This window comes from Trachymyrmex cornetzi, unplaced genomic scaffold (assembly GCF_001594075.2).
Source record: "Trachymyrmex cornetzi isolate Tcor2-1 unplaced genomic scaffold, Tcor1.1 scaffold109, whole genome shotgun sequence".
NCBI classification, from domain to species: domain Eukaryota; kingdom Metazoa; phylum Arthropoda; class Insecta; order Hymenoptera; family Formicidae; genus Trachymyrmex; species Trachymyrmex cornetzi.
Window position 1 is genome coordinate 219,753 of NW_017295642.1, and position 16,887 is coordinate 236,639.

At 37.9% G+C, this 16,887-nt stretch overlaps 2 protein-coding genes across 3 annotated transcripts in view; one reads left to right on the forward strand and one right to left on the reverse strand.

Moving 5' to 3' along the window:
• LOC108761087 (uncharacterized) overlaps positions 1-8,938 on the reverse strand; it is a 39,884-nt gene extending 30,946 nt beyond the window's left edge. The window contains exons 1-5 of one of the 2 annotated variants that reach the window (XM_018507436.1): positions 7,214-8,938; positions 6,371-6,513; positions 5,621-5,780; positions 3,983-4,217; positions 2,776-2,888 (exon numbers count right to left, since the gene is read on the reverse strand). In XM_018507436.1, the coding sequence (XP_018362938.1) occupies positions 2,776-2,888; positions 3,983-4,217; positions 5,621-5,780; positions 6,371-6,513; positions 7,214-7,554 (992 nt within the window). In that variant the 5' untranslated portion in view covers positions 7,555-8,938. Of the gene's footprint in view, positions 1-2,775; positions 2,889-3,982; positions 4,218-5,620; positions 5,784-6,370; positions 6,514-7,213 lie in introns of both variants that reach the window. The other variant, XM_018507425.1, reaches the window with a different exon arrangement.
• On the forward strand, positions 90-2,069 carry sud1 (Prolyl 3-hydroxylase sud1). Its single transcript, XM_018507447.1, has one exon. It carries the CDS (start codon positions 133-135, stop codon positions 1,816-1,818), a length of 1,686 nt encoding a protein of 561 aa, XP_018362949.1. The 5' UTR covers positions 90-132; the 3' UTR covers positions 1,819-2,069.
• Positions 8,939-16,887: the final 7,949 nt, after the last annotated feature.

A 16,887-nucleotide genomic window follows, 5' to 3' on the forward strand; every position in this document is an offset into this window, starting at 1 on the left:
GCATAACATGAGTATCATTTTTGTCGAAAAGTTGTAATTAAGGAAGAAAGATTTGTAGAATTAAGTTTTTTTTATGTTAGATCTGACAGAAACTAGTTTGTCTTCAAATTTAACAAAAAAAAAAAACAGAGTATGGCGTATCAGAAGTTGTTTTCGGAGCACATATACAATACCAAATTTCAAGAAGAATTCAAAAAACACTGGCACTCCCAAGATGATTTTAAGAGCGTTAATCTGGAGATTATATCAAAACCTTTCAAAGTGTGTAAGATATCAAACTTCTTAAGAGACGAGAAGATCCTAAAGAACTTGAAAAGCGAATTGGAACGTCATGATTATATACGCAAAGTCCTTGATCTCTATCAGTTTGAGAAGACCGAAGATCTGTGCCACTTTACTGACAAGTATATCCAAATGCTGAACAGATCTTTTCGGAAAGATCTGATATCATGGATGAGCCGCAATACAAACATTGAATTAAATGGAAAGGTCTTGATGTCGAGCGCCCGTTACCGTAATACAGACCGTTTATTATGTCACGATGATAACATGATTGATAGAAGAATCGCTTATATATTGTATCTAACTGATGATTGGTCAGAGGAAGATGGTGGTGCTTTAGATCTTTTCGATACAGACGAAGAGGGCTCGCCTAGTAAGGTAGTGAAATCATTAATTCCAGAATATAACTCCCTAGTGTTCTTCGAAGTAGTGGAAAATTCTTATCATCAAGTAGCCGAGGTATTGGCGCATGACAAGTGCAGGTGGTCGATTAATGGTTGGTTTCACGGCCCGTTAAAGAAGGATTTCCATAAGTCGCCCAGACACGAACCAGTCAAAACTTTCCTGGAACCGAGTTCTACCAAAGTGAACTTGCACCCCTGGGTTTCCAATGATTATCTGGAACCCAGTATAATGGACCAAATTCAAGAGGATGTCGAGATGTCATCTTACACGTTTCTTAAAAGCTTCTTGAAAGCATCTGTGTACCAGCAAATTGCGAATGATTTAACGTCGCAGGATATCAGCTGGCGGATGATAGGCCCGCCGGATATACGTCACTATGAAATAGCTGACGAGCAAACCTTGCCGAAACTATTGAGAGATTTTTGTGATTTATTTAAATCTATCTCCTTCTTTCAATTGTTGAAGAAATATACAGGACTCGATTTGGTACCCGAGAAAACAAAGAGACCTAAGATGACGTTAGAGTTACAGAGGTGGTCGTCGGGCTGTTATACGTTGCTATATGACAAATCGTTATTGAAAGATATTTCAGACGAGTCAACGCGAGCGTTGACCTCAGATTTCTCGATCAGTGAGGTCAACTCGGACACAAATAAAACGCGTCGAGAATTGAAAAGGGAACGAACCGGCGATGCTTCCCCAGCAAATTCATCTGATAAAAGAAAGGTGGCCAGGTACCTTGATAGTCAATCAGATGTTGGTATGCACTCGAGTAAACACAAGCATAGCATGGATGTAGATGAAATTTCGTCGTCTTCAGATGAGATGTTGTCTCATCGTGATACACTGGCCAGTGACAGCGAGGATGATTCTGCTAGTGGGAATGGCGAGTTTCTGCTCGATGTGATAATACAGTTCCATACGCAAGATGCCAAAGGCAAATCGAAAACAGAAGACACGATAGATTTTGTGGATCCTGGTGCGCAGGAAGGTATTCTAATTCAAATCCCAATGCAAGATAATTATCTTTGTCTAGTCTATAGGTCAGTCATGATATGTCGTCTTCATAAATACTTGAATCATTTCTATGATGGCTATTCTTACACTTTCCTATGTACATATTACGAGTAGCATGATTCTTTGTATGGTTTGTTGGTTCAATTATTGTTCTGTTGAAAAGGATAGAAAGATTCGTGTTTTAAGTCCGGCATTGTTTCGTGGCAATCGACTAATATTATATTTTCCCGAATTAAGACAACATTCTCTTTGCGAGTTTGTTTTGTGAATTAATACAACATTCGTATTTTAATGTTATTATGTCAGAAGAGAGAATATCTTATTTTTTTCTTTAACGAAAAACATAAAACGTTATATTATTTGCACACCACAAAGAATGTTTTTATAATTATATGTAAATTGTTTCGCTGACAAATATTAAAGAAAAAAAATTGTGAATAACATATGAATTGTTCTTTTCTCAATACATAGATATATTCCAGTCATAAAAAATGTTTCTAATTTTTAGACAGAGTTTTTCTAGTAGATGCATGTTATGTTCAAAAAAATCATCGATATATATACGTTAGCGATTTATGTGCTTAAGTTATGAAAGTCTTGCAACGATTTTGCTAGGGTGTAGATTAATATTACAATGCAGGAGACGTACAATCGTTTATTGGATGTGGTATATACATGGCACAAAAGAAAATCCTTCGTTTCATTTGCGAGAATCACAGCAAACGTAAGGTTCACATGCAGTCGTGAGGTTGAGTGAATGTGAGTGCAGCGAGGGAATTGCGTTAGCGGGATGAATATCGAAAGAAAAGTCTCCCTCGCATTTTACACGTGCTGTTCGCAGCATCCGGAAACTTTTCTTTCGCTCATCCTTGGAACTTATGAAACGCACGTAGATGTTGGACATTGCGCTTAGTGTACGCGACGGGGAATCGATATACACGCTTCCTCTTTTTTTTTTCTGAGAATCGACGCAATTCTATACCGATGGGATAAAATCTCCCAAGCCGAATTTAGTTGTAGGGAAGAGGAAGAGAAGAAAGAAGAAAGAGCGAGAGGAGAGTGAAAGCTTACGCTGTGTGGACGTTCCGGTGGTTACATTCGGTTTCGGGTTCCTGCACTTGAATCCTGGGTCGCGGCAGATTCTGTTGTCCTGTGCCATCCTTAGTAGTGGTCTTTGTCGTGATCTGACAGATAATAAAACCTGTTTTAGTGTGAACACCGCGACGACGCGGCGAAATTGTAACTTGGTGCGAATCGGGGTGAATGGCTTAAGGACGCGCTAAGAGTTTAATCGTCCGACGAAATAAATGGAGAGTTTATCCGCCGCGTTTTTCCTCTCATCGTATTCTATTTCGAGCAATCGTGCCGGAAGCTATTAATGGGCGCACCTACGATACAGCTCCGTTCCGGATGACGCCATCGGGCAATCTTTAAGCGATCGTAAATTCGTTCGTTTGATTGATCGTTACTTAACTATTACAATAAGAAGATGGGACAATCGGTCGAGCTTCAAAATTGTCCTATTTTTTTAATCTATCTATTACAATAGAAGAAGATCGCAGGGCGTTTTATTTAATCCTAATTGATATTCGCGGTGAATCCGGACATTTAAAAAAATTGTTTTGTGAAAAATTATTTATAACAAATATTTTTCACCTTATATAATTTTGAGTTACATTCTCGGGTTTTAACATTCAAAATGAAAAAATCAAGTTTCCATCATTTAATTATATTAATTTTAGATAAAGATGTGTATATTAATTTAAAGTACACTGAACTCGCAAGTAGCTGCAAAAGGAAATTTCGGAGCAAATGTCGATTAAAGTCGAGAATTTTTGAAGATTGTTATAAATGTAAAGTGATTATTATTATTGAGATTATTACGAGTCTAATACTACGAAAAAAAGTTAACGATAAATCATAATCTTATTAAAATTATTACACTTTCACACTGATTGCGAGAAAAAGTGTTTTGTATTTACGATTATAATTGAATGATAAAATAATTATGATTAAGAGCTCCATTTGTATAGTTATTATGCTATAATGTTAGTAATAATAATAATATTTTTAATTAATATTATACGCTAAAAGAAAAATATAGTAGGCATCGAAAATGTACTACAATTATTTTCGCTGTCAGCTCTATATTCCTTTTGCTGACTTTCCTTATACGAGTCGATGGGCCCATTATTAGACGATGGATTCGTAATTAGACGACTATCGATTATTGCGCGTGACGAGACGGAACGGGACATTTACGCAGATTACCAATCACCTGGGACGTGGAGGCAATCCCGGCCATCCGTTTCCGTAGCTCGTTCAACTGCAATTCCTGCTGGAAGCTGGCATCGTTCTCCTGCGACTCCACTCGCTTGCCCCCCTCGATCGATTCCGTCGAGTATTCGACTTGGACCCAGGGGCAAATTGTCGGCGACGACTGCAGTGAACCTTTGCTTCCGGGTCGGGACAGGCGCGGGGAGAGTCGTCTCAATAACGACACAAGTTTCGATCTAAAGCGATACTTTTATCACTCACCATCTGACGACATGTGCGACACGAAAAGAATCACGAGAGAAATATAATATTATGAAAATGATTTATAATTGATAACAAACTTATCAAGGGTCTTTTTCTCTCTTTGAGATATTTACTATATCACTCTTTCACTTTAAAAGTGTCACAATTAAAAAATATAACTTTGAAATTGTTATCATGAATGAGTAGTATAAGTAAATATTATTTTATCAATCATCAAAAGTGAACTAATTTTAGGCTTTTGTGATCATTCACTATGGATATTTAGGCTGATGATGTCAAAGAAACACATAGATAATAAAAATTTTTGTAAAATACATTTTCCAATAAATCAATATTTACATTTGATGCAGTACACTTGTAAAATGTAACGAAAACTCTCCTCTTATTTTTCAAATTAATATAAAATTTCATTTATTTCATTTCGACAGCTATCGTATAGCTTGTTTCGTTTTTTGGTTAGACATATTATAATTCAGTTTAAAATATGTTTTACAAATACAAATCTATTCTATTGATGGCAAATGTTGCTTGATTAAAAAATATTTACTTTTTGATGTAGGTTTTTGTAAACATTTTCTTTATGTGTTTTTCTCGCTTCTGATGCTTCCAACTAAATAAAAATCATCTGGACTCAAGAAGAATGATTAAAAGAAATTGTCAAAATTCAAGAAGGATGGTTAATTTAAGCGGTTGTGAAGTGAAAATGGCAAATATGACATTTGATCATATTAAGTATATATTATTTTTATCGATATTATTTGATTTGTCAATAATTTTTCTGTCGAAAATTGATAAATAATTTTTCTCCTTTTCTGGAAAACCCAATTTTCTGGATTGCGTCACTTTTGAAATAAAAAAGCGATATGTGGAATTTTAAATGTTCTTTTTTTATGTCAATATGTTAATTATATGTATTTTGAATCCCAGATTAAACGGAACCTACACCGCGCAGTTTTAATTTCGCTAATTATTTCATAAAAATGTATATCTTCTTTTTCCGCGGCGAACTGCGTTTCCGTCGAGTTTTACATTCCCATTGCATGTCTTCCGAGCGAATGTTGTTACCCGCTTTGTTTTTTAGCAAATTAATTGCTGTTTCCAATGTAACCGAATACTGCGTTTTCTTGGTATCCACTTCGTTGCGTGTACGTACATTGTGTGTACACGACGTTATCGCGATTTGCTTCTCGCTAAACCTCCCCCGCCCTCATCCATTATTACTGCCCGCTGATTTCTTCTTGACTCGCAAAAGTCTACCGTTATACTTTTCTGCTCGGCGGCCGCGCTCTCAGAGGAGCTTGTCATAAATTATTTGCTTTCATTGCGTGCATGAAACGGGTTTGCACGCGAGGTGCATCGACGTGGATTAGCATACCTCGTGCTCGGTGTCTGAAGATGATCGGAAGTGAGAGGCGTGCTTCTGGAAAGCTGTTCGGCGCTTCGCGTCGTATTTCCCCAGTGGAGTTGGTTGGAGCTGAAAGTGACGGATCTTCCTACTCTCCAGTCTAGGCTGCTGCTTTGTCTGGCTTGTAGATCTGCTTGTAGGGAAAAGAACGAAAAATGACAGATCGAAGCTTTAAAATTACGGCTTTCCACAAGTCGCATCCGCATTTCCCTCGGAAATTATGAAAGTATTTTACTCGTTTAAACTAATTTAATTAATTTGATTTAATCTATCTAATTAAACTGAACTTTATAAACATTTCTTCTCTTGTATGGAGGATGAAAATTGAATTCAATTTTATGAATTGAAATGACAAGTTTTAGTTGCTTATAAAAAACGCTTTATATAAAGAACATACTTTAAAAGAATATACTTTTATTTTTCAATAATCAATTATTGTACCAACATTGCATTTTAAAATATTACAAATTTTAATGACTCAAAATATTTAAACTTTTTTTTTTTGGAAAATTTTTCTTAGCTGTATTGTAGTAGCATTATCTTTTTAAATAAAAAAAGTTTTTTTAATGGGCTTAATGTATGTAAATTATATCAAGAGAGAAATTTAGATGTGCAATTATCAAGAAAAAAAAATTTAAAAGAAGTGAATAAGCCGTAATTGACCGACTCCTGAGTTCTCCAGTTCGTTAACTATGTTATGAGTCACAGTTAATGAATTACCTTGTTCGTTGGCGTTCTGGTTGACTCTCCAGTCCAGAGAATTACTATTCCTATTCACGCTATAAATGTTATCACAGGATTTGGTGGCAAGGCATGTCGCGTTATGACGACGTCTCAGCAGTCTTGATACTGGTCCCAAATTTCTGCAAAGATATAGCATTTTTCAAATAGTTATTTTTTACTTGTATATTTTTTACTTGTATGAGATATCTAATAAGTTGTAATGTACCAGATACAAGATAAAAAAATGGTATTATCGATCGGTTAGTCAGTTGTTATTATCGCGAAGCTGATTATACCCTATCACGATAACAAAATATTTCGCGTTTTTTCGTGATGAAACTAAGGGCAGGAGCAGTCTTGCACAATGAGCTTTCTACAATAAGCCATTACCTAAGCGTTTAAGCCTTAAGCCGTAAGAAATTAACCAATCACAGTCGAATGTGAGAAGAATAATTAATTGGTCAATTCCTTAAGACTTAAGGTTTACTACACCTATTGTGTTTGCGTTTGTATAACGCATACATAACAACGTATAAGAAAATGAATCAAAGCTTTATTTCCTTTCTTTCCATGAAATAAAACTGATTGGAGCACGGAAAAGATATTTAGTTGAATTAACTGGAATTTTGCCAAGTCTACTAGATTTCTGGTTAAATCTACTGAATGTTGGCTATCTTTCACCTAGAATTTTAATAGATTTAACTAGAATTCTAATTAATTTAACCAAACATTTTTTTTTTCGTGAGGGTTGATTCGTTTAATGCTTTATATATTACGTCAAGTGCAAAGATCTGTGCTCCAGCCTTAATATTGATCGAGAAGCGACGAAAAGACACTCACTTCTTGAAGCGTCGCGTCTGTTCGATCGGCACGAGCGGCTTGTTCTCGGTCGGTCCGCCGGCCGGTTCCGGTTCCGGGCAGTAAGTGCCCACTCGCACGTGGCTGTAGGTCGCCCGTAGCTGCACCCCGTCCAGCGGTCGGAAGTGGCTACGTTCGATGGACGAGACCCGGACGATCTCGATCTTCGGCCGTGCCTCTCCTCCACTCTTCTTCTCCATGGCCGACAGAAGGCGACGTCGTCCGTTCTTCTGGATCAACGACGAAATCCACCGACGCCGCGCCAAGAGTTCAATTGCTCTCGACCTTATTACCCGTCCGATAACGATCCTCCCACGTCGCATCTATCCGCATCGCGGGGGGGAGAGACCGCTGGCGTGTGTCACGCTGAGCAGATGCCCTCGGCTCATCTCTTCTCCTCCCCTCTCTCTGGATTCTGGTAGCGATTTTATTACTATCTCACTCGTGAAATCGCGTGAGACGCTTCCGCGCGGGAAATCGGGGACCGATACGCGCCGATACGCTCAATCCTCGCGGAAATCTGTGTGTCGTACCACACTTTTATCTTTACGTTACGGTAGAAAAGACGCTGGAGGATTATCACGATGCGCTGGCGATCTTTGCGGACGATCGGTGCGCAACACGTCGTTGTTTTCCTCGTTCTTAACTACCTTGATGAGAGTGACACATCGTTCGCGTGCGCGACACGCGCTGTAAAGGCGAACGTCGTCTGGCAGTCAGGGATTCGATTCCTCGTCGCGAGAGATGAGAAGAGATCGCGGGCGCGAATTTTCGGGATCCCTTCGGTGCTCGATATCACGACGGATGGGCCTTATCGGACTCTTTAAAGTCCGCACAATTCTCACACACGCCCCACACTCGTCTCTTTGGTCCTTCGCTCGCCTCCTCTCTCTCTGCCCCTCTTCCTCCTTCTTCTTCTCTCTGCGTCGTGACCCGAGCGGGAGGAAAAAATGCGTGGGTCACGTTCATTCATCCCACGGGGAGGAGTACGACGTAAATTATCTCGCTGCGCGATCGGGCTCGAGCGCACGCGAGCACGTCCGCGCTTCCTTAATTGAATTGTTCACGCGTGTGTGCGTGGGCGTGCGTACGCGTGCGTATACGCGTGCGGCGAGAGATCGAGTGACATCTCCGGCGCTGCATTTCTGAAATTAACGTTTTCTGAACCACGTCTTTTCACTCGCGCTATATCTCCGTTTCTAGCACTTGTCGCGTATCTTCTTGATAAGAAAGAGAAGAACACCGTGAGAGCTGTGAGAATCGCTCTGGACACACTCGCGAACTGTAACTGTGTTCTTTTTTTCCGCCACTAACGAATGGTAATCGATGCCCTCCGGGCTGGCACATGTACATTGACACTCAAATCGTTTTCATCGTGTATCTGTTTCTCGGAAAAAGTGAGAACGGAGGTGTATTAAAGTGATCGATCCGACGTGACGCGTTAGTACACGCTCGTATGAAATTATTTTACGACGCGCCAATCCTGGATGCATTAAAAACCGCGTACAAAATTAGGAAGGTCAGATTGCATATTTAAGAGCGAATATCGTATGAACTACGCAAATCTTGCAAACGGATTTCAGTCCCAATTTAGATTCTTGGAGAAAAATCGATATTAACATTTTGACTGTCCTGTGGGTGTTTAATTGGATGTAAACCTACGTGATTCCAGGACGCCGCATGCGTCAATTTAAATACACATATATTTTCTGTTTATTACACTGACAAATTTTAATAAATATTTGTTGGAATAATATACCAAGTAAATATTTACTAAATGTAAACATTTATTTGATACAAAAATTAATTTGATTTAACTATCACTTTTATTGTATAAATATTTATTTATTATAAGTAAGTAAATGTTTATTTTTACTATAGTATTATTCAAAGAAATATGTATTAAGATTTAGTAAATTTTTTTCAATATACCATTTGTATACGCGAATCAAGAACGCTTTAATATAAAAACCTATTAATTTAGTTGAAAATTTTTACTTAAAAAGCATATTTTAGTGGAAAATTCTAATATGAATAATTTATACTTAAAATTATATTATGTTATAAAAACATTTTACGAATTCATGGCGACGATGTGTACCTACATTTATATATGCGGCGTAGAAATAATATTTATTATCTCCACGTCGTGTGTATCCTTTATGAACACGAGTCAAATATTTTGAAAAACGTTAGGTAAATTCTAGGTTATATACCAAGAGTTAAGCACAGTCAGGCACAAAAGAGTAGTCAGGGAACTGATTGCAAAAATTTATGCCAGTGTTAAAGAAAAGATACACCTATTAGATATCTTCTCGTATTCAGCGATACGATCTTCTGCGTTTTTTCTTAGTCGCAAAAAAAAGAAACGCGCTGCTTTAGTTACACAGGTAATTACATCACATATAATTCCATGCGCGTAAACGCAAATGGGTGTGTTTTAATTACAATGCTTCCGCGAGAGCGCGAGTATCGTTTTTCGATTGAAAAATCGTGCTCGGATGTATCAGATATCCCGGTGAAGTCGCCGTTTAGCCGCGCGCGCGTCGCGAATACGCGACTATTCATTCATCTTGTAACGCAGCCCGTCACGTCTCTTTTCTCCCTCGTTTCATTTTCCCATCCAGCGCAGCTTCCACCTCGGCCTTGTGTGTCACGTAACAATGTCCGTCCGTCCGACCCATATCGCGACGTGCCACAACGAATAACGCGAGTCAATCGACGCCGATCGAATTAATTTCGAGCGGCGACAACGTGTCCCCTTTTGGATCTCGCGCGACCGAGTTGGCTTCTGTCGCATGTCGGTAGACTCGACGAGAACGGCGCGATTACGTCGCGATTTTTCAAATGAAAATTCTTTGTTGCGTTATTGCGATTCTCTCCTCTTCGTCTTCATTACGCCGCTGCTCGGACAGGGCGCTGGGAAATCTCGCTCGATCGTGCATTTAGCCGCGGGTGACCTATTTTGATATTTACACCTGGGCGATTTTTTGAAAAACGTTATCGTACTTGTTATCACTTTTACCGTTGTCCCGCTTGGAACATTACGTTTTATTTTGTTGGAAAAAGCGGAGGCCGCGAGGGATTTGTGCGAATTGCATTTAATCCAACTTTTACATTCAAAGAAAAACAGTTACAGCGATAGCAACTTTATATAAGTTTTATACGTAGAAATGTACGTAGAATTAATGTACACATGAATAAATTAATGTGCATAATTGAATTGCATTATTTCACAATTGCAATAACTACAGAGTAGTTTATTAAACTATATGTGTATATTAATTTTACATATAAAACTTGTATAATTATCACCTTTATAATTGCTTTTATAAACACGGGAAAAAAAGATTTGTTAAAACAACTAAAAACTCGATTGATTCAGCAAATTTAGCCGTAAAATATACGGTTTTCTAAAACGTTAAATTAGCAAAGTTGTAGATAAATTGCAGTAAATTATAATCATATTTGTTGTAATAGTTACAAATTTATTAATACAGCAAAGATAACTTTCTAAATTAATCCAATATAAGCATCAAAATTTTTAACACGATATACTAACAAGATATGCTAACTGGTGTGTACTTTTGTTGCTGTAATGAAGGAAACTTCTTACATTAGCAATTTCATTGTATAATAGCAAAGAATTAGCTGAATTAGCATACTAATTGCTTACAGACATAATTTCTTGAACCATCAAATCTTCTTAGTTATGAATGCTAAACTCGCACAGCAAGTTATAACTTTGTTGATCCACCCAATCTATTTTTTTTTCTACTGTGTCCTTTTCTCTGAGAATAGTATAGGATGATTGAAAGAATTGCCTGGAAATGCCATCGATTGTTCTTTCCGAAGCTCGTGAGCTTTTTCTTGTGTAGAGAAGCTTCTCTCGACGCGCGTTTATCCCAATTTTTCACTTCTGTCAGTTCGGAGAAATTCCACGGCACCCTCGTCGTTTATTCGAAAAGGTCAGAGGGATTGACGCCCCTAAAATCGCACGTTAAAGGGCTAAATTTATCCGCGAGGGCGAGACACGCTCGTTTTCCACCTTGACGTCAACGTGACTCCATCGTGAGATTCCTCTGTGATCAAACAGAGGAGGAAGGTCGCCGACATGCCGGAACTAGATCGTAAGTATAATTACCACGCCGACCAACCGCGGCGTGGGCGATCGCGAGTGGAATTATTTTTCAGTGCAGTGGTATGCGCTTCCGCGTTCTTTTTTCTCTCGCACGAATGCAAATATCGTACTGTTGCGGAACATTAAAGTATGCGACTAGTTCGCCTCGAGAATAAAAATGAACCGTTCCATGATCTACAAGTTATCTCTTTGCTCGTGACAAAGATATTTCTCCCGATTCAATCCAAGCACTTGTTATCTTCGATTTTTAGATCTCTATTGACGTCTCACTTTTATCAATTAAATGTACGCATTTATTTCTAAGATTCTATAATATACACTGTTAGAAATATAATCACAAGCTTCCTTTACGTGTAAATAAAGCTCGTGGTTATGAACGAAATTAAAAGTAATGAATGATTTAACTGAAAATTAAGTTACAGTAGTAGTTACTAAATGTAATGAACGTGTACATTAAATTTTATGTAATGTCATGAAATTAAGTTCAAATTGTGTAACTTAAAAGGATATTAAATTTCATGAAATTTTTAACAGTGCGTGTAAGCAAATCATGCCAAATGTGAGCATTTATATAATAAAAGTGAGGTGTGAATTACGGACTTTAATTTTTCAAAGCTGATGGTGTTAAATGTATTCTTTATGTTACGTATGTACACAAAATTGGATTATTCTTATTAAAATGAACTTAGTATTTATTTTTTTTTTTTATATACAACTCGTTTCCGATTCTTTGAAATCAATTAGTGCCTTTTAAGTCAGCAAATCAAAAGGATCTCACAAACGTTAGTAATTGTATTATATATTTTGACGTTAACTCCGGAGGGTTAACTGGATTGCACACAAACCCTTCTCTCAGATTTTTGACAGCTGTCTAAAAAACTCCTCTAGCTTGTGAGTTGCGGTTTAAATTGAAAATAACCTATTTCGCGACGACGTGCTATCTCTACTCGGAAATCAAACTCTTTTTTAAATTACGTGTACAGATAACGCAGTCAAGGTAGAATGGCGAAAATAAAAAAAAAAGAAAAGAAAGGTCGTTTTTTACGATGGCATTTAATTCAACAGCATTGAATCGAGCGTTTGTGATCTGTTGTACTGAGAAAAGATGTCTGAAAAGTCGTCTCTAAGAAGAAGATATTATGTCGTGTAATTATATCACGAGCCATCGACACGGTGATTTTAATCCAGTTTATAACGTTCTTGAGTCTCTCTCTCTCTCTCTCCCTATTTGCTGATGTAACAATACTTAAAGCTACGGGGTCAAGAAGAATAAAAAATTCTCAAGCAAATTCGCGACACGAAGCCAACTCAAATCCTTTTCATATTACAGCACACTCCACCATAAAAAGAGTCCCATTCATTTCATATATTGAAAAAAAAGTGTTTGATATTTGTATGTACAATTTCGTGATGAAATATCATAGTTAAGGGCCCCATTTTTATAATTATTCTTGTAACAATAATAATTATAAAAATGGGCCCTTAATTATGATTTCACGAAATTGTACTCACAAACATCAAAAACTTTTCTCTTAATATATGAAATGAATGGGGCTCTTTTTTTAGATTACAATAATAACTACACATTATATATATAAAATTATATTTACAGTTCCACATACCAAAATTATGATAATTTTCGGGGACAAGTATACATGCCTTTTAGTATATAGAACTATAAATACAATTATTATAATATTATAGCAGTAATAACCATAAAAACGGAGCTCCTAGTCATGAATACTTTACCATACTATTATAATCACAAGTACCAAAAACTTTTCTCTCAATGTAGTTTCTTTAGAAAACAACCTGGTAGCTCGATAGGTAGAAAACGCTGATTTAACGTGACGCGAGATTCGCGAGGAATTATCTTTCAGCCACGAGGGAGAGAAAGAGAGATAATTAACGCGGGTAGGTTTCTCGTTACCGAGTGTGAACAGCGTGAAGAAACGAGTTTGTTGTTGAGCGTACTCGCGATTGCCACTACCGCGTGGTTTGACACCACCGGTCTCAGAATGGACCGACGATTTTTATCGACGAAGAGATGCAGATTTGTGCATCGTAAATCGACGGACCGCGCGACGGATGGAGACCGGTCTGTAGCGTTTCCAAGGAAAACAAGAAAGTCAAAATAATGTCAATTTGACGTCATATCGCCCGATTATTGATCGAATTTATTAACGAACACTTTACTTGCATTGCTAGATGAGCGCAGACTAAAAGCTACATGAAATTAACAAAGTTAAATAAAGTTAAAGTAAAGGTAGGTAAAGGTATATAAATATTTTAAACGATTGATTACTTAATAATGATATTGTCACGTTATTTAACAGAATGGACATGTATGATTTCATTGTAAAAGTTTATTGTATTGATTCACTGAGAAAAATAGTCTGGTTGGATTAAACAGTAACTCTGGTGGAAAATGGACGAATCAGAATTTTCTGGTTACGTCTATTAGAATTCTAGTTGAGATAACTAGAATTCTGATTAATATAATTATTCTGGCAAAAATAAGAATTCCAGTAGATTTTACCAAAAATATAGTATCAACAAGAATTCTAATAAATTTAATTAGAGAAATTTCTGATTCGTCCATTTTCAACCAGAAATTTTTTTCATTGTATTATTCCGCTGCATTTAGATATTTTCTACGAAGCAAACTTTAATGTACTAATACAGTGTAGTGCGAATGATTGAATTCATCACAAGTCACGTTTTGTCATGTTTCAGTTAATGTGACATTATTTTGAGTTTCTTATTCTCATCCTTGGGTCGGTCGAGCACATCGCAATGCGACGTGGGCGAAAATCCCGCGAGAGAGGCGTCGTCTCGCGATCGTACACGGGCCGGAAACTACGCAATGACCGAAGGACGTAGACGATGACACTTACGTGAGAATGACACGTCGTTCCTTATCAGATCGGCCTTTATCATAGAGAATCTCGCGAGAATCGTTTCACCACGGCTCGCGGGAGTAAAAAACGTCGAATCATTGGAACGTGACAAAGATATATATCCGTTACATTTTTTCACGTGTATTATTTTTAGTACTGACCGCGAACGATAAGCTCGCGTATACCTATCAACTTTTTTTGCGTCTCGCGCGTCGAGCGCGAAACGCGATGCGAAAATAAAATTGCACGGAGGCGAGTAGTAAAAGTTGGAGATGAAACAACCGCCGGTATCCGTCAACGTTGGTCAAAATTAGCCGTGAGATATGCGCGCGTTAAACCAGAAGAACTGGAATTTTAAAGCCACCCCCTCCCAGATATACGTATACATACAAAACACTGCGAGAGAGCACACCGTGTGTACACTAACGTATACGATAAGATTGGAGAAAGGCGGGGAGTAAATTGGTTTAACTGCTTTGAACGACCGACGATCCAGATCAAGGCGTTGATCAAGATCAGAGCCGCGTAAACGGTTGGATTAAAAAAAAAATTTCGTACCGTATAAACATGCGAACGTACAGCCGGCTAACAAAACGCGCGCACGCCAGGCACGTCCGCGCTCCGCGCGTCGCCGGGATTCACTGCCGCTCCATTCCGCTCCGCTCCGCTCCGACCGCGCGCGCGCGCGCGCGGCGCGGGGAAGCCCCGCGCCGGCTCTATTACACATCGGTGGCTTTTTGGAGCGGCGAGGAAAAATGAGTAATTAAAGCGCAGCTACCTGGCGTGTGCCGAGCGTTACGCTTTAGCGGCCAAAGACGGAAAGAGAGAAAAAGAGAGAGAGAGAGAGAGAGGATTACGCGCGCGGATCTTGGGAGGCGAATATCGTTCGCTCAGAACCGCGGCGATACAAAGTTCCACGCGGAAATGTCCTTGCTTCTTTCATCTCGGGCACGTGCCGGGGTACGACGAAGCGTGCAAAATAAGGGTGTGGATTTAAAAATATAGGTGTGGGTCTAAAAAATATAGGTGTGGATTTAACACCACGGGTATTATGTATCATTCTCACCGTATTGATGTTGATGTAAACATCAACGTGATGTGGATTTAACATTTAAATCATGTTGTTTTTATAATATTTATAACACCAACACAGTATGACAATTATCAGGGTTGCTATAAATTTCTTGTCCTAAAATTTCTTTTCCCAGATTTCTAAATAAAATTTCATGATCTTTCCTGATATTCAATAATATTTTAAAATTTTATGTATTTTCGTCCTGATTTAGGAACTGTTATAAATATTTGGTTGAGAAAGCAATTTGATATAGCAATGTGAATTACTATTAATGTTGCTGACACTGTTTGCATTTAATCGTTATGTATGCATCTCAAACTTTTTTCAAACCAAGAATTTTAATTTTTCAGATAATTCCCTGATTTTTCCTTGATTTCCCCATTTTTAATTTCCTTGATAAAAAAGCAGTTTCTTAGACTCAGAAATAGATGGAATTTATTTGTTCGAACGCCTTCGGAACGTTACGTAAATTCACGCAGTACGATCGTTCTGCCGTGAAAGGTCTTCTCCGTCATTTTCCACCAGAAGGAAAGGTTTCTTCTGGATGGAAAACGCAGAGATAGCGTCGCAGTGATGGATAGTATTTGATTATCGTAATATATATAGTTGATAAAAGAGATAAGCTTTTAAATCGCTACGAAACATTTCCTACGAGCTATTTTGACGCGTTTTACCTCTTCTCCTCTCTCGAATGCACGCTTCAATGGACCCACCACGTTCCGGTCCTCCTCGTGGAAACGGCACATTGCGAGCGCACGTATATCTAATACTACGAATCTGCCTTCTCCGCGTTCAATTATACGAGTCCGTTCATATTACATGGAAAGTCCTCCCCGGAAGACGCACGCGCGGCCCCGTTATCTCGCTTATTAAAGTGCAAATACCGAGCTTTCGCTCCTAACGGACTAACTTATGTCGTTTCGTGAGAGTCTGCTGTGTGGAAACTCGAGCTCGAAAGAGAGATATCGCCGTATCAATACGTGCGAAATCCAAGCATATTACGCGAAACGGCACGAGTATTGGACGTAACGTTATTGCTGTATTGTCAAATACAGCTGCACAGTAGGTATTCCGTTACTTCGAGAAAGTCAAAGATCGTATTTTCCTAAGATTATATTAGATTGTGTTAAAATTAGATTCTAAAACTAAATAGCGATTTTTTTCTTGTTGTTAACACTTTGACTACCATTATGTATGTACAGATGGAAAATTTGTATTAAATTTAATATATTTAGCAAATTTCGTGTATCTCAAATGGTTTATCTAAATTTTTGTGTTAATTTAACGAAAGGTGAATATGTTAGAAAGTAACACAAACATTATGTAAAAATTAACACAAAAATGTAACATTGATACAATTGGAAATGTATTATCGGATGTATTAAAAATTCAATACAAAAATTTTAACAAGCTGGTTTTAATACAAGTACAAATGTTTTTTGCTGTGTATCTAACGTATCTATAATATGGGTTTAGTGCCGTCATATCAATTTTAGTGTTAATTTAATACACATTTTTATCTATTACTCTTTGAATATAA

Excerpts from the sequence above, each read along its gene's own strand:
- sud1 (XM_018507447.1), top strand. The coding sequence starts at position 133 with ATGGCGTATCAGAAGTTGTTTTCGGAGCACATATACAATACCAAATTT.